At 34.4% G+C, this 18823-nt stretch overlaps 1 protein-coding gene across 1 annotated transcript in view; it reads right to left on the reverse strand.

Annotated features, from left to right (window-relative positions):
* LOC123270126 (LIM homeobox transcription factor 1-beta-like) overlaps positions 1 to 18823 on the reverse strand; it is a 134110-nt gene that overhangs the window by 74533 nt on the left and 40754 nt on the right. Inside the window, exon 3 of the mRNA XM_044736064.1 lies at positions 1404 to 1502. Within this exon, the coding sequence (XP_044591999.1) occupies positions 1404 to 1502 (99 nt within the window). The remainder of the gene's footprint in view (positions 1 to 1403; positions 1503 to 18823) is intronic.

The raw sequence follows: 18823 nt of genomic DNA on the forward strand, positions 1-18823 counted from the left end.
TATCAATTTTTTAATTGACAAATCAAGTAGTGGCGATAATTACCGTACCGTATGATATTAAAATTAATTATAATAAATAAAAGAAAATTTTTTGGAACTTTTTATATGGCTGTTTTTATAATTTTTTCTGCTTCAGAAAAAAATATAACGTTGGTCAATATTTGTTTATAACAAATTGTTAAACTAATAAACAATTAAATAATTAATAAAAAAAATTTTTTTGCCATACTATGTAAAAGTGTAAATTATTAGTTTTTAGAGCGGAATTTTGGCTTAACGAATTGTTTAAGCAATGGAAATAGTGAAAAATCGTTTTTAAACAATTAAAAATTAAAATTAAGAAAAATTTTTTTTTTTAAAAATCATAATTTTTTGTGGACAACCAAATAGCAAAAAAAAATTTTTCAAAAATATTGAATTTCTCTATTTGTTTAAAACAATTTTATAAACAAATTACGTAAAAAATTCATAACCTATATTAATTACTGCCATTGCTTAATGTGAAAACAGGCATAGCTAAATATTAGTTGAAAAAAAAATTTTTATCAACTTTTTTTAGATTTTTAATTTTTCAATAGATATAAAAAATCATAATTAACAAATTAATAAACTTTAATGAAAATTTATCGCAGGATCTTATAAAGTATATATATCAAAAGGGCTCCACGAAGTTTAAAATTTATAGGCCAATTATTTATACCTTTTATCCCATTGTTTATGCCAACGGAGATTGGGAAAAAATTTGTTAGTTAACAATTAGATAACTTTTCAAAAATGGTGATTAAACTTTTTTTTCTTCGCGGCTCGATTCTTTCAAGTGTTAAGAAGATACTAGAATTTTTTCAAATTTTTAAAATCACATTTTATGTTATAAAAAAATTATTTTTATTGCTGAGCTCTCTTTAGCGGCGGCGCGCGCATGCCGTAACAGCCGCGCGGAGCCCTATTTTCAACGTCAAATTAAAATTATAAATAATGGAGATAGAGTTCCGGGAGTACGGACTTTTTTCTTGGAAATTTTCTCTTCTTTAACGGGCTTTTTTCAAAATTGCTTAAATATTAATATTTTTCGAGTTATTAACAAAAAACGAAATATCGTTTTTTTTCCATCTTATTTTGTTAATAACAATTGCAATTTTTTACCTGCACCAAAATCCTTCAAAAACATTTTTCTAGAGGTGATTCCGAATCGAATGAGCCATCGCTCATATTTTTAGGACCTTTATCTCTATTTTTCACGTTTTTGAACTTGTTGACTAGACTATTAATAAAGTAATTAATTTGTTAAAGGGTGATCAGAATAACAGAAGTGTCTCCGTTACACTACATAAAGTATCAGATTTCTATCAAGTGAATTAGCAGATTTTTAAATATGTCACAATATTATTTTTAGCAGATCTTACCATCTGGAGAATATGGATTATTTGGATTGAGTGGTTGAGTTGCTGTTGAGAAACTCGATGATTCTCCGTCACGCATAGATAATGCGTTTAAATAATGGCCTATAGAAAAAATATTATACCGTTAGATCTCTACTATTAGTGTAGCTAAAGTAAAAAATGGTAACTAATATTGAGACATGACTATTATAGAAGTCACGCGTGTTTTTGTCATCATATATTGTTATGGATCGTACATGTCTAGTATATGGCTAAAATTTTTAACTTCATAAAGTCATGTAGTTGCTTAAAAATTAAGTGTAAAGTAAAATAATGGTTACATTAAGATAGTCATGAGAATTTTCAGACTATCATCTCTTTCGATTAAATAAACTAATTCCGAATAGATTCAATTTATGTCCTTAGAGTATTTCAAAACAAGAAAATCGAAAAAATTGAAAAATCGATTAGTTTGAAATATTAATTATTCTTTCAAACAGCATATGAAAAAAAAAACGAGAATTCAATCCGTTAAGATTTTAATGTTTTATTAGAACGGTCAACGTAAACTCAAGCTTTGCTGTATTTGTACTTAATAACAATTCTTCAATGGATAATTGGAACTGTTCTCTATAAATGAAGTTTGTACGAGATAAATGTCTTTAGCAATATAAATAACTAACCTTAAGTCTTTGATTTAGGATTACCACGTGACCTTCCAACTATTGTAATATTGTAGTATGCTTAAATATGGCACTATCTGCCATCCCTCTTTCGTAAATTGTGTGACATTACTTTTCCAGGAGTTACAGCAGTCAGAAATTAACTTATATGGGTGGTTTTTTACGCTAAATTGACTAATTTGTAACGGGTTATTCTTGTCACCTAGTCGCCTCTTTTTAGTTAAAGGGCGCTACTGGAATTTTTATTATTACGGTTTCCAGAACTGGACCAAGCAAATGTAATATCTTAGGGTCGAGAGAAATTATGATTAGGCTTTACAAAAATAATAACAACTGTTTTTAAGTTAAATTTTAAATTTATTTCACTAATTTTACAATAGTCCGAAATAATCACTCACACACACTCTTTTACAATATCAAAATCTTAATACTTACTTAATCCCGACTACCCTCCCCCCCAACTTGGGCGTCTACGCAGCGGTTGCTATCAAAATAACTTATTCCTGACAGTATCCCCTTGTAACTCGGGTGGTAAGCCCGGTCCAACTGGTCACCCCTTTCCTCTTTTGAAAATGGTGCCCCTGGGATTTTAGACACGGTGTCCCAAAAACCGGGGTAGCATGAGAAGGAAAAGGTCGGGTCGTGAAAAGTTCGAGAGAGGGCTGTAAATGAATACTGAGAAATAATTAATAACAATGAAATTATTTATTCAATTTCAATAATTAAAATTTACAAATTTTTGTCAATAATATCTTCCTTAAAATTAACTTATCAATTACTTAACTGTAAGCTCCTCTCACCTACGCAGGCACTTGCCAAAAATTCTTACAAACTAAATATCGCTTCTCTTCTTAATCATAGACCATTACGCATCTATACTAAATGAACTCATTATAAACTACGCCAACCTGACAATAATTAACAAAAGTTTATTTCATCTACCAGAACTAATTTAACATAAAAACAACCTCGTCTACCTGACGGAACGCCATATAATACCATAATTACCTCGACAACCTAACGGACTACCATATAACATCATAATTTACCTCGTCAACCTGACGGAATCTATCATTTCAACTTAACTAAAATAGTCCACTGGACTCTCTGGATTTCCTTAAACCAATCGTCCACCGACGCTAACTTAATTCTATAAAATTCTCTACTTTATTCATGCATCTTAATTACTAATAAACTGAATCTCAAGACTTCGCATTCTCAAAACTCACCAGAATTACGCCTAACACTTATTGAATACAAAATTCCGATCCTCAATTTTAATTCATGAAATTCCTTATTAGATTTCCTTAACCAATTCATTTATCAACTTAACTCAATTTTTCCAGTAAAATTATCAATCAATTTATTCTACTAAACTTACTAATTTATTTCATTTCCTGATTTCCACTAAATATTATTTAACAAAATTCACTACATAATTTTCTTAACAAAGTTCATTAATCATCTTCTAAATTCAATGAATTTCTCAATAAATTCATTCACTAAATTACTAAATTAATTAAATTCAGCCCACCGGCCTAAATTTGATTTTACCAAAAATTCTTAATCGCAACTACTGTAATCCTAAAGCGTCTCAACAAAATTCTCACCCATAAAACTCTCTAGAATGACCTTCACTAACTTAATTGCACCCAATGTTCCAAATTCACAGTAAAAATTTGCCTCGACTTCCGAATAGATTTTTCGCAGTTCAATTTTAGATGACTATTCTCACGTTGGACAAAACTTGCACTCACTTCTAAAATTACAACAGAAAAAAGCTAACTGATTCAAAAAAATGTGAGCCGTCACGGTACGCCTGGCAGATGTGGAACATCGACATTATTTTGTGAAAGTAATGTGCAGAAAAGAACAGATTGTAATAGGAACTGAATATGTCATAATGATAAAATAAAATATTACGATTTTTTTTTCCAGATAACGATGACTATTTATTGAATAAACATTTATTTTCATTAAATACAAAAATTTACGAATTTATTTCAAATCGTGACTACTTAATTTGTTTAATCAGTGACTTCGGTAATAGTTATATTCAATGTTGCCTCTGAGGACGGTATTACTGTGACAATTGGTCGATGGTAACTGAAGTATGTTACAAAAGTATTGGACATAACATTATCAAGATATCTAATAAATACAGCATTTATTGTTGTTCCGTATCTGGTGGTAGGTTCTCTTAATTGTTATTAATTTGCAATTGAAATTCTTCTTGAAGAAACATAATTAATGGCGTTGATTCATCTTTTGCGAAATTTACATTGAAATCCCCAGCTAAAATCAATTGTAGTTTGTCTTTATTGGTTTTGAAAGTTATTGAACCTCTGTGAATGTACGGAAATAATCTTTCGGGTAAAAATGAAATGTCATTTATTTTTTCATTAGGAGAAATGTACACAACAATCATCATCAATTCACTTCCATCTTCTAATTTAACTTATGAAGCACATATATCGCCAATAGATGTTTGGGAGACATGAACATCTGTAGCATTTTGAATTACTAAATCAATGTTGAATGTAGTAATATGTGAAGTATTGTCGTTTTTATAAATGGCAACTCTAGCGGCTCTAACATTTTGTCTCTTAAATTTAGCTATACAATGAAAATTAGGTAAGTCAACTGATTTATCTGCAGGAAGCCATGTTTCAGTTAGTAATAAAAAGTTACTCCTTTGACAAATAGAATCTTGTAAATCAGTAGTATGTTTTCTGAGACTTTGGCAATTTAAAGTATAAATGGTTAATTTATTTCTGGAGTTTATAAATTCAGTGATCAGTCCTTGCAATGTAGTAAGTTTGTTTAGAGATAATATTTTAAATTCTTGCTGTGAACTTGAAACTGATGGATCTACTCTTCTTCCATGATAAAATCTTAAATTATCCTGACTGTTACATATAAACAACCCATCAAGACTTGTTACTCGTGTTAAAGCTACGTAAAGTAATGAAATAGAATGACTTTTACTATACTCATAGACTACCTCGTCATATGTACCTCCTTGAGAGCTTAAATAAAAATTAGTATATTTTGGTACTATTAGATTAACAAAATCTTACATAACATTAATAGTATGTCTTGTGTTTAACTGATCTTGGTGATGTCCAGTTTCAATAATAATATTTTGTGACCCCTGTGTTGAGTTCTGAAATATTTATAAAAAATATGTTATTAATATATACAGAAAAATTTAAATTGGGTTCAATATATTAGTAAACTCAAGAATCTTAGCTATTTATTTCAATATATTACTAAATATCGTAAATTATGAATATCAATAATGAATGTTTCACTATAAATTCCACTATAATTAGAAAAATTAATTAATTTTTTAATGTTCATATTAATAACAAATAAGAAAAACATTCGTGCGCTGCACGCCATCAGCTAATTTTGAAATACAATTTTGTCAGTCTTAATAAATTTATTCTCTTAGCAATTGCTTTAATGCATTAATTTCAATAAGAATGAAATTAAAATTAATAATTAATTTAAAAACATTATAGGCAATGAAATTTATGTGAATTTTAATCTACCAAGAGAGTAGATTTTACATTTACTGGCGCTCAAAACACATCAAATATACGCGTGCTTAATGCACAGATAAATGTATACGTTAATAATAAAAAAATAATTAACTTACTTGATAGTGTGTCATAGTGTGATTTCACTTTTTTTGCAGGAGGCTGATCACTTTCACTCTCTCAATTATCACGATCAGACATTTTATTATCAGAAAAATAATTTGTTTTCAAGTAAAACACAGGTTATGTGTACTGTAGTAAACACTATAGGTATCCGAGCTCAGTGTAGCGAGAAAGATGGCTTAACGCCGGATCGAGTGGGAGAGAATCGCACAGTCGATTGTGCATGGCGACGCGTCGCCACACCGTACATACTACTACATATATGTAGACTGTATATATATATATAGACTGTATATATATACCATCATATAGCGTGGCGACGCGTCGCTACGGCATGCGTCGCCACGCCAGATATCGGTTTTACGTGCGGCTATAGATGTTTCACATCAAAAATGCAAAAGGCCACTGGCTTCCAGAAAGGAAAAAGTCTCGATGTCTCCCTTGCCGACTCGTTTATAACCCTCGAACTCGGTGTTTTCGAACTTTCTCATTGTCTCGCTCCCACGAGACAATTTTCAGGGACAGCGGTGGGGACGTAGCGATCTATACGATCCGGTGACGAGTCGTACAATTACTTAGTCACGCGCGGAAGATAAGGAGAAGCTTCTACTCACTGCGACACGATACAATAAAAAATTTATTCCCCGCGGGAATTCGAATTCCCTGTCTCACCCTTATTGGGCATCTATACTGCAGTTTCTAACTAAATCGCGCTGTCCACTCGACCGTCATTCTCTATGAATCTAGATTTGACCCTTAGTTATCGCCCGGACCCCTGCCCAAAGTTCAAATCATCTTTAGCCCTTCCGCTGTCGACCGGAACCTCACTACGGGACTTAAGATCCTGAAGTTGACTAGGACAGAGAAGGATACCTTGAACCTAGCCAACAACCTGCGAATACTAACCTCCTCGACAGCCCGTGAACGGTAACCGGGCTCTATATCCGCGGACAAAATATCCCCGACAAAATATCCTTGTCAAAATATCCTTAGACAAAATATCCTTAAGACAAAAAATCCTTAAGACAAAATATTCATGGATAAAAAATCCGTGGACAAAATATTCTTAAGTTCAATAATATTTTTAATTTAATAATCATACTTTTAATATTAAAAATGTGTTAAGTTGACCCTCAATAATTTAAGGGTGTTTATCGAATAAACACACACAAAAACCATGTTAAAAGGGCGCAACATGATTATCCGCGTTTGTGTTGGTCTAATATCGAATAAACACACACAAAAACCATGTTAAAAGGGCGCAACATGATTATCCGCGTTTGTGTTGGTCTAATATCGAATAAACACACACAAAAACCATGTTAAAAGGGCGTAACATGATTATCCGCGTTTGTGTTGGTCTAATATCGAATAAACACACACAAAAACCCTGTTAAAAGGGCGCAACATGATTACCCGCGTTTAAAATAAAATTTGAAAAAATTTCTATCTAAAAAAAAAATTAATTTCAAATTAAAATAAAATTAATTAAAAAAACAAACTAATTAAAAAAAAATCAACTTTCATAAAAAATTTCTATCTAGAAAAAAAATTAATTTTAAATTATAATAAAATTAATCAAAAAAAAATTATTTATTTAAAAAAAAATTAATTTTCATAAAAAATTTCTATCTAAAAATAAATGTGACCGAGAACCGAGAATCCGTAGAAACTGTGTTCAATTATAAAATATTATTTTTCAATGTTTCAAAATTGCCGCCTTTCTCAGTTTATATGTTGACAATTAATAACAATATTATTTATATATTTCTGAGTTTACAACATGTATATGAAACAATTTTATATTAATGATTTAAATGTATTAATGATTAATGATAATAATCTATAAATATTAATTTCAATAAACAACTGTTGCAATTCAGAGTATCCGCGTGTAAATTTATTTGTATTTGATGTCAATTTTTTTATATTTTGTCCACGGATTTTTTATCCATGGATTTTTTGTCCTAAGGATTTTTTGTCTTAAGGATATTTTGTCTAAGGATATTTTGACAAGGATATTTTGTCGGGGATATTTTGTCCGCGGATATAGAGCCCGGTTACCCTAGAACTGAACCTTGTGGTACACCCCCAGTAATATCATACTCCCTCGGACCGTTCTTCGTGTTATACTTCAGGACCCTGCTTTCAAAGTAGCTTGCTACGATCTTAAGTAGGTATTCGGGTACATTCTTCTCTTGGAGGGCCTGCATGATGCATTCCCAATTGGCGGAGTTGAAGGCGTTTCTGATGTCTAGAGTCGCCACCAGGCAATACTTCTTCGTTTTGCCTTTCCATCTGGTTCCTGCGATTGCTTTCTTGGCCGTATCAACAACCAGTTTGATTCCGTCCAGGGTTGATCATCCTTTCCGAAATCCATACTGATTGTCTGCCAGGAGTGGGTCGACTACTGCTTCAATTCTCTGGTGAATTATGCGTTCAAATATCTTACCCGCTGTATCTAGCATGCAAAGTGGGCGGTAAGATGACGGTTCATCCGGTGGCTTTTTCCGTTTAGGAAGCAGCACTAACCGTTGCTGTTTCCACTTTCGAGGAAAAATCCCTTCTTTGAGGCAGGTGATGTAAACATCCAGGAATAATGCCGGTGCTGCCTTTATAGCTGTTTTTAAGGCAATATTAGGGATTCCGTCTAATCCTGGTGCTTTATTATTCCCTACGCGGTTGCAAGCCTCCGTCAGTTCTTCTTCGGTGACAGGTGGAATGTCCTCAAGTTTGCCTTAAGCTAACTGGTAATAAAGCTCGCTTTGCTGCGGAAACAGCGTGGTAACAATTCTCTGCAGAAGTTGCGGGCATGTGGGTGCCGGCATTTGTTTGACTTTTAAGTGAGTCATGACTACCTTGTACGGTCTACCCCACAGGTCTTTGCCCACCTCGTTGATGAGCTCTTTCCAGCATTACCTCTTACTATCCTTGATGGCTTTGTTCAATGATCGACGGGCTTTTTTGTACTCTGCGACCAGCTCCGCAGAATTAGGTCGTCGATAGCCACGCTGGGATATTCTTCTTTTCTTTAGACACTTTTTCCGAAGAACGCTGATGTGGTCGTTCCACCAGTGTACTGCCGGGCGTTGGCTTATGCTGCGTTTCCGGACCATACTTGCGTCACAGGCCTGGACAACTCTTTTCATCAGGTCCTTGGTCATTTCTTTTGCGGATCCAGTAGTAATCGGTTCACTATTCAGGGCTATTACCAATGTGCTTGTGTCAAAAGACTTCACTTTCCATCCAATGGTATTGAGTGACTTGGTTGGTCTTCTTGTATTCCGGTCATGTGATATTTCCCAGAGAATTGCCTTGTGGTCGCTGGCTGTGTAGATATCCATCACCTCCCAGTCGTATTTCCCACTGATGAGTCTGCTGCTGACGAAATTGAGATCTACGATAGAGCTTGCTTCTCCTTTAGTATAGGTTGGCGTATCATCACTGTTGAGCTGGACTACATCTAGTGTAGTAAAAGCTTCTAGTAGTGCTTTTCCTGAAGCATTGGTCTGCTTCCTGCCCCAGTCTACTGCCCAGGAGTTGAAGTCACCGGCAATCGCGACTGGATAATGCTGCTTGGCGTCCTTGTTCAGTTTGTCTAAGAATTCAGTGAATTCAACAATGGATAGGCTAGGTGGTGCATAACAGCTGTAGAAACGAATGCCGGTATCTGTTGCTGCAACAAAGCCGGCATTATCATTGTTAACTACACTCTGGAAGGGATGCTTACCACAGGACCAGATGACAGCCTTGGCGGTGCTGTCAGATTCTCAAGGCTGGGTATTCAGGTGTCTGTATGGCTCTGCTATCATTACTAAGTCTAACTCTAGTTCTCTTGCTGTTTGCATAAGCAGATCATATGCAGCTTCACAATGGTTTAGGTTTAGCTGCAATATCTTCATGTCTGTTTGTTTATTATCTTCTGGAGTGCCTCTCTAAATACTGGGTACCTGGATGCGCCGGCATGATGGGCCGCGTTCTCCGCACTTTGGTCCGCGTATAATACACATTTCGCTGGGTTTTTGCGTTCAGCAATCTTGTGTCCCTCTTGTCCGCACCTAATACACAGCTTAGACCGATTCACATTGCTCTTGCACTGGGATCCATGATGCCCAAATTGCCAGCACTTGAAAAATTGGATTGGTCTCCTCATAGCTCTGATTCGGCAGTTGGCCCAGCCGATCCGGACTTTACCGCTTCCTGCCAATATCTTCCGCGCTGCAGCTGCTGCTGGTGTCACAACAGCTGTCTGAATACCTCTGTAGGCCTTACGAATCTTAATTTTCCCTAGTGGTATCTCGCAGGTTTCTCAGATTACCGTTCGCAAGGCGGCCTTAATATCCTCCTTGGTTGTGGTGTCGTCAAGATCTCGGATTTTGACGTCTTCCTGTGGTCCTTCGCAGATTACCTTTGCGTTTTTTTGGAAGATGCCCGCGATGGTCTTCTATAAGGCTTGGCCTCGGTCAGTGCTCTTCTTCGAAAGCGTAATCAACAAGCTCCCGGTCCTAGTTCTTTGGATCTTATCCACTGTAGTACGGACCTGTTCGTCAGGGACGTCCTGCTTTATTCGCTTCAGAATCTCAGCATACTTTGCCGTCTCTGCTGGGCGGATGATCAGTGCGTCCAGCCTGATCCGTTTGAGGGGTTTTTTTCGCTTAGGCTCTGGTCTGGGCTCCTTCGGTGGTTGCTTCTGGAGCTTTTCGTTTGCTTGCTCTCTCTTGGACTTCCATGACTGGAGTTTTTGCGACTCATTCACTTTATTTTTTCTGCCATTCTGTGTTACTGCTTTTTTCGGAGGAATTGGTTTAAGGTCCTTCTTTTTCTTAGTACGGCTGGTCATTGAGTCTGGAGACTCAATTTCCTTGTAAACATTTTGCTTGGTTTGGAGAAAATCCTGCAGTCCACTGACTAGCTTCTCCAGATGTACCAGAGCATCTATCCTCCTTATCTTTGCACTAAGTAGCAGTGCGTCTTGCTGGGCATGAGACCCGTTTTCACTCTTGTTTGTTTCCTGTGAATTACTCATACTTTTTGATTTACCAGCGCATCGTACGGAGTGGAGCCGGTTGCCATAACTAGGAATGGGTGTACCCTCGGAGATAGTACTCCTACCCCAGTTCCCTGAGGCCTAGCTGACACTTAGCCAGTCCCGGAATACACGGACGGACTAGACTTGCTCAGAGCGGTGAAGATTCCGATCTCTAATACTCACTGCGTACTTCCTGATCAAGGCCCGAAGTGGCTGGCTCCTGATTCACTGCTGCAACTTTCACCTCGGCAGAGCAAGCTCACATCAGCCGTGGCCTGCATCGTCGGAAACTACGATACAGGTTCCGGTCACAGTGGGTCCCAGCAGAGAACGATCGTCTTGCTAGGTCAGTTAGTGTAACCAACCCATTATAGGCGAGTTTTGTCCACGGGAGCTTATTTTGTTTGGTTATTTTGCATGGCTCCTACCCGCTGTACCTCATCAACTAAGAAATTAAGTGTCATCCAAGGACAGCGAGCATCCTCCCATCCGCTCGGGGAGACGCGTCTGGTAGCAGTTTCTCCTCAGCCCCGAATGTGTATGTGTGTGTGTGTGTGTGTGTGTGTGTGTGTGTGTGTGTGTGTGTGTGTGTGTGTGTGTGTGTGTGTGTGTGTGTGTGTGTGTGTGTGTGTGTGTGTGTGTGTGTGTGTGTGTGTGTGTGTGTGTAAGTATGTAAACCTCATAACTTTTGAAGGGTTGAACCGATTTCATCGCGGTTGGTGCCATTCGAAAGAGCTTCACCAAACTTAGATTTCCTGATAATTTGAACTGATTCGGACCGATAGATTTTAAGAAATTTGGAGAAATCTCGAAAAAAATAGGAAAAAAAAATTTTTTAGAAGTGGTTTTTTGGCATAACTTTCAAACGTCTTTACTAATTAATTCTAAAAACTAATTTGCTCTCAACCTTGAAAAATCACGTTGATCGCCACCAATCCGATTAAAATCGGTTGATTCGTTCGAGAGATATCGTGAACGAAAGAAAACCGAAAAAAGTGTTTACCGAAATTTCTAGTTCGACCAATTGAAACTTAGAAATTCTTCATGAGGCTTGAAAAACTGCATAGAATGCCGCCAACCACGTAAAAATCGGTTCATTCATTCGAACGTTATTGCGATTTGAAAATCCAAAAAATAGTGTTCTATGAAACTTTTATCAGACTTTTGAGCTCAAAGAGCCCAAAAGCATCGAAATGGTATGTTTTTGAGCTCGAAGAGCATAAAACAACACACAGAGTGTATTTTTGAGCTCGAAGAGCTCGAAAAAAGCGGCCAGGTATTAACGGAATTAGCGGAAAGTTGCAGGGATGGACTCGAGGGTCAACCGTTTTCAAAATTATTATTGTAATTGTTACAATAAAAGTGTTTTAATGGAAAAAAATTATTATGTGGTTTTATGAAACCACAATGCAAGGGAAACTTTTTTTGAATCGTTGACTTTCAACTAAAAATTTTCAGAAAATTAATCAATTTAGGGTTTTAAAATTGCGTTTTTAACCCTAACTTGATGATTAGTATATGAAAAGCGTCAGCCTAGGGGATGTTGCCGCGATTGTGCTTATAGTCATTAACGAATCTTAATGAAATTTAGTACACATCTTACTCAGACGATTATCTCAAATAAGTTCAAATATTAGCTAAGTAGGTCAATAATTTAAGAAATAATAGCTGTTTGAATTTTCCTGAAGATAGTGGGAGTTGCATTTTCTGTCTTGTTATTTTTAAAGAACATTTAATTGAAATAAGATAGCTTATTATTGAAGTTATACTTATTTTGGCGCGTTTAGATGAGAGTGAAATTTTTGAGCTGCGCGCGCATGATGTCCCAAAAAGCGACATGATGAAGTTGGCCATCAAATATAATTAAAAATATAGATTTCTTGTACTGTAAGTTAACTCTTATACAGGGTAGTCGAAAAGTATTCATCGAAACGTCATTATTTTTAAATTCGATAGAAATATTATTTAATATGGAATATATTATTCATATTATTAGTCAATTCTAAAAATGGTCAATTAAATATTTTACTTTTTATATAACTTGGTAATAATTTTTTTTAACTAATATTTTTTTAAAAATAATAATAATTTTATGAATTAAAATACTTGAACTAAAATATAAATATTGTAGTAAGGTAAAAGCCCTTGTATCGGAGTGTTACGGTCCCTATATTATCAATACGAGGTTCCCGGCCCGCGCCAGTTAGTTTATCGACGGATCCCAAGGCGCTGTGCTCCGGAATACTCGCGCCTGTAGCTATAAGTAGTAAGTAAGTCTCCGAGGGGGAAGCGCTCGCGCTGAGAGAGATAGTGGGGAAGGCAGAGTGAAGAAAGAACTACAACGACAATATCCCGAAGATTCATTGTGACCGAACAGTCTCACTGGATACCACGTAAATTTATCAAACAGCATAGCACAGGTAATTATTTCTATTTTGCTCGTTTTAAAGTAGAACGAAGCGATAAAACTCAATTAATTTATTGCTTGCTAGGCCCAATGTCAGCTTGCGTAAATTAATTCTAAATTGTGATAATTTCTAATGCCGATTTGCGGTTACAGGCTTTATAAAATATCCGGAGGACGCGTGACGGTGACCAAAGTTTCGCCGCCAAGCAGAGTAACCTACCGAGAAGAAATTTGCACCACCACGGACAAAAAGGAGTTGCAACTCTTCGAGGGAGTGCACAGAGTATTATTAAGAAAACTCCAGGTACAAATATCATGTCTGATTTTATTCCTTGGGTCTGCGGCGTCAGCCAGGCAATATGTCGGCTGAAGGTCACCGCCATTTCGCGTTCGGTCACAATCGCTAGTTATAAGAATTGAAATTAAATTTACTATAAATTAGAGAAATTATAAAACAATTAATTAATAATACTAGGACTTATTTCGGATATTAATTAATTTGTGCAGGAAAAATAACTTGGTTACGTCAGGTTATCGATTTTATACATAGGCTTGTCTGGGTTAATAATACCAGGAATTTAATTTGGGTTATTAATTCCAGATTCTTATGTCATGTGTAAAATTTATTTATTGAGAATCGTTGAATAATAATTTGGCTTAAGCCAGTAGAAATAGAATTGAGTAAACCGCTAAATTAAAATTATTTAACATAAAGATTTATTTCACACTATAATTATTTTAATAAATTATTTGGCGCATTATTTAATATTTGTCATAATTTAGATAAATCTAGAGTCAGGAAATGAACATTAAAATCAATAGAATTTGTTAATCTAAATTATTTAGTAAAAAAAAAAGGTAGAAAATAAAAATTGTAAAAAATTCGTCAGAAAAAAAATTACACTACAAACTTGCGACAGAGACGCAAGACCGAGCGAGAGCGTCAGCTATCTTGTCCCGCGCGAGAACGCTGAGTAGAGGACACTCAAGGTCGAAACAAAAGTCTTAGTTCGGTTAAAATAAAATAAACTCAAGTAAAATAAGGTTTAAGTTTCAAGAGACATAAAATAAAATAGAATAGAATACTCTTTTGTCATAATTTCACATTTACAACGAAAATAAAATCTAGTAAAATTTACCGCTGATAAATGGATTAAATAAAATGGCTCAGAATTAAATAAAAAGATTTGGATTAAATAAAAATAATTTAGGAAAAGTTTAAGTTTACTAAATTATCGGAATTTATTTAATTTTTACTAAAATAAAGATTAAAATTTATTTAGTAATTCTCGGACATAATAAATGGATTTAATCCTCGATAATTCGGAATTGTACTTTGGATAATTATTGTTTGAAACATTGAAGATACGGCAGTAGTTTAGATAATAGGAATTTGTAATTATAATTAGGAAAATGATCATTAGAAGTTAAGAAATATTAATTCGGAAAATAATATTTTGGAAAATTATTTATAAATTGGAATCAAGCGTTATTATTATTGGAATTTAAGGAATATAGTGTGGTTGTGTGTAAGTAAAGAGACTATCTCGTTTTAATGGTATACTATTCTGGCTTCGGGATGGTTCTCTTAGAGTAGTGTGAAGTTTGGGGGACAGCGTGCACTGTGTGGACAGCGTGTGTAGTCACTTCAGGGTCCAGCTCAGTGGCGTGAGAGTCCGTGAACTAAGCTAAAGTAGCGTTAGGGTCCAGGAGACGGCGCGAAGTAGATAGAGTAACGTGAGAGTCCAGTAGGCATCGGGTACTACAGCTACATGAGGGTCTAGCTGGACAGCGCGAAATATACTGTATGAGAGTGGGGTGTGAGTTTGGCCATTATTTCAATTGTAAAAAGGATTGGATAAATAAATAATTTTGTTAAACGAATTTCTGTGTTTAAGTTTTGGTTCTTTTCAGCAATCTCTCACGACCCTGACCTATTACTTCATGTTCTGGTCCAGTTTCTGGATACTGAGTCCAAAAATCCAGTGGCACCCTTAAGAGATAATAGGGGCGACCAAGGGAGACATAACATCCGTTTCACCCTAGTAGCTCCTCATGTACCAACACATGCTCACTCCATGTATTTGTATATCTATATTTACAAATATAGATATACAAATACATGGAGTGAGCATGTACTGGTACATGAGCGGCTACTGGGACTCTGACCTTACCTATTACATTTAGGTATCTTTTTATTAAGTTCATAATTTTTTAATACATGCTTGATCATTTTGTTTATCAAATCTAGTAATTATACCCATATTTTTTGAAATTTATATCATAGACCATTTTATTAATTTTTCGGAATTTTATTGGAAACAAAATCTTGTTTTGTATTACAATATTTGTCAGTCTTTTAATTCATGTAATTAATATTATTTTTGAAAAAATATTAATTAAAAAGATACAATCAATAGGTTAAATTATTAATAATGAACTATTTTATAAGATACATATATTTTAAATAAATAATTAAAATATTCTATAGTTATCAATTGTAAATTATTGATACTTTGCAATTCTAAAATTAGTTGATTCAGAAAAATTTGAAATAATATTGAATTAAATTTATATGATAGTGAATGATTTTATATTTATACGGTATAGCTAAATTTTTACTATAATATAACTTTTTCGATTGTTTTTACCATTTTTCTTCGATCATCTTTGCATTTTTTTTTTTCAAAATTTTTTTCTCATGCCAAAGAAGTATAACTTCTGACTCATGTACATAAGTACTGTTCAGTGAACAGGCCCAGCCGCGATCAAATCACCCCTGGGGGACTCCCAATTTCACGAGCCGCACCTGTCTACCGCTAGTTCCTGCAAAAACTAACCGCCTATGAAAGCTTAGCTTCACTGATCACGCCATGTCTCGGTGGTGTGATTGGCTGATCGCTCCGCTGACATGCGCAATCGGCTTTCTTCCCAAAGTCAATGAGGAAGACGACGCATTATTATTATTATCTTTCGCTTCCACGCTTTCGTTGCAACAAGTCGCCATTAGTGTTACTTTACTTTCTCTTTTTGCTAACAAACCGCATTTTGCTTATTTAATAAGTTAATTTGCTTAAATTAATTGTTATTAACCCGCTTTAGTTTGTTACAGATAAATTGTGTTATTTGTAAAGATAATTCTCCGCTTTTCCAGTGTCGCAGTGTGCTCAACCACGTGTCAACCGGCTTCCCTTTATTAATCACGCAGTGCTTTATTTATCCGCTTTTATTTAAACAATGCGCTAACATATTAAATAAATATAAAGTGTAATTTGTCTCAATGAATTTATAGTGTTCATTTTAATAACATTTCCGCGTTTTAATTGAGATATCCAGACCAAAACCTGATCCTCCGCTTTCCCGCATTTTCAGCATTTTACAAGTACACACACCATTCTTTTCTTTAAAACTTATCTTATGGTTGATAAAATTGCGTCCTTAATTTGATCTATCAAACATTTACCGAATGATGATTTTATTAAGATTATAAGAATCTTAATTTCTGTCAGTTTTTGGTAGATGGGTTATATTAGCCCGTGTAATAGAACTAACGGTAGTTGCATTAAAAATTAATTGTGATTTTTCACATGGGAAAATTTTTGATTGTCAAGCTATAGCTTCTACAGACTCTAAATTTTGTAGGAATTTTTCGTAAGAGATGTAAAAATATTTAATGAACGAATTTTACAATATCCCACAACACAGGGGGTTGCGGGGGTGAGTATCAACAATGAAAATTTTTAATTTTCAAACTATAGCTCCTACAGACTTTAAATTGGGTAGGAATTTTCTATAAGAGATGGAGAAATAATATATGAATGAATTTTAAGATAGCTCACCTTGCAGGAGTTTGAGGGGGTGGGTGTTAACAATTAAAATTTTGAATTTCCAAGCTATAGCTCCTATAAACTCCAAATTTATTAGAAATCTTCTATATGTGATATAAAAATAATCTAAGAACGGATTTTACAACGAATCAACTCCAATAATGATCGCGGGAGTGGGTGTTTAGAGATCATCTCAAAATTGATTTCAATGAAGTCTACTTTCGATAGGAACTGTAGAAGTGGCTGTTAAAATCTAAAATTTTCATTTTCAAACTGTAACTTCTAAAGACTCCGAATTCGGTGAGAATCTTCGTGTATGATGTCAAGTTCAGCTAAGAATGAATTTTATCAAATTTCAACCCCAAAAGTGATCGCGGAGGCGTTAATAATGAAAAATTCCCGTTTGTAAAATAGAGCTCTTATAGACTCCAAATTTAGTAAGAATCTTTTCTATTTAATGTAGAAATAATTTAAGAGCGGATTTTACGACGAATCACCCCTAATAAAGATTGCGGGGGTGGGTGTTGACAATAAAAAATCTTAATTTCTGAAATATAGCTTCTAAAACCTATGAATTTGATAGGAATCTTTTATTTGTCATGTAGAGATCATCTCAAAACAGATTTCAATAAATGCTACTTCCGATAGGAATTGCGGGGGTAGGTGTTAAAATCTAGGATTTTAATTTCCAAACTGTAAATTCTGCAGACTCTAAATTTGATAGGAATCTTTGTGTATGATATCAAGCTCAGCTCAAAATGGATTTTCTCGAATTTTAAACCCAAAAGGGATTGCGGGGGCATTAACAATGGAAATCTCTCATTCTAATCAATAGTTTTTATGGACTCGAAGTTTTGCTGGAATCTTTTATTTATAATGTAGAAATCATCTCGAATAGGATTTTATGAAATTCCTCCCCAACATAGAGTGACAATTTAAAAAAAAATCACATTCTTCAAATGCAGTTCCTACAGATATAAAATTTAATAGAATCTCAATAGAAACACGCAATTAACCGGATGGCCTCCAAAGTCAACGGATTAAATATTTTGCTTTCTCAATAATTATATTTTCTTAAAACAATCGTCTCTTTGGCAGCGGCAAATAAGTCATTGTAAGGTTTTCAAAATTTAACATTAAATGTAGCTATTCAGTCAACGGACTAAGAATTTTACATACATTTTATTTTTGCTGATCACATAACCAATAAATTGTTCTTATTACGTGATCGCGGGAATGTAACAGATTGAAATCAATGCATGTTCTAAACACTTGAAATATGGAAAGAAATTTTAGCTACTTATTATGAGAAAATTCGTAAAAACCATGTACAAATAATTTTTCATGAATAATTGATATCACGGAGGAACTTTTAATTAACGGCAAAATTAGTCACACTTTAGCTAGAAAGGTTTCAACGACAATCATGAGACCTGCAATTACTTTAACTGAAACTTTCAATGCTCATTTCAAATTTTTTTCTTCGTATCAAATAATATTCATTTTTGGAAGAAAGCCACTGTAATGTTATAGTGATTGCACATTGAGAGTTACAATGAATGTTGGCTAGAATAATCACAGGAATAAAAGGTACGGGCCAATCCGATGAAATTTAGAATCTGTGCAAATCTAAACAATAATACTCCCATTAAATTTCAAGTCTAGATCTCTAAAAATACAGTTCTATCAAGTGCCCAGCGGAGCAGGCGGGTAATAGCTAGTATCATACATATATACATACATATATATATATATACATATATATATATATATATATATATATATATATATATATATATATATATATATATATTAGGGTGATTTTTTACT

This window comes from Cotesia glomerata, linkage group LG8, assembly GCF_020080835.1.
Source record: "Cotesia glomerata isolate CgM1 linkage group LG8, MPM_Cglom_v2.3, whole genome shotgun sequence".
Lineage (NCBI taxonomy): Eukaryota > Metazoa > Arthropoda > Insecta > Hymenoptera > Braconidae > Cotesia > Cotesia glomerata.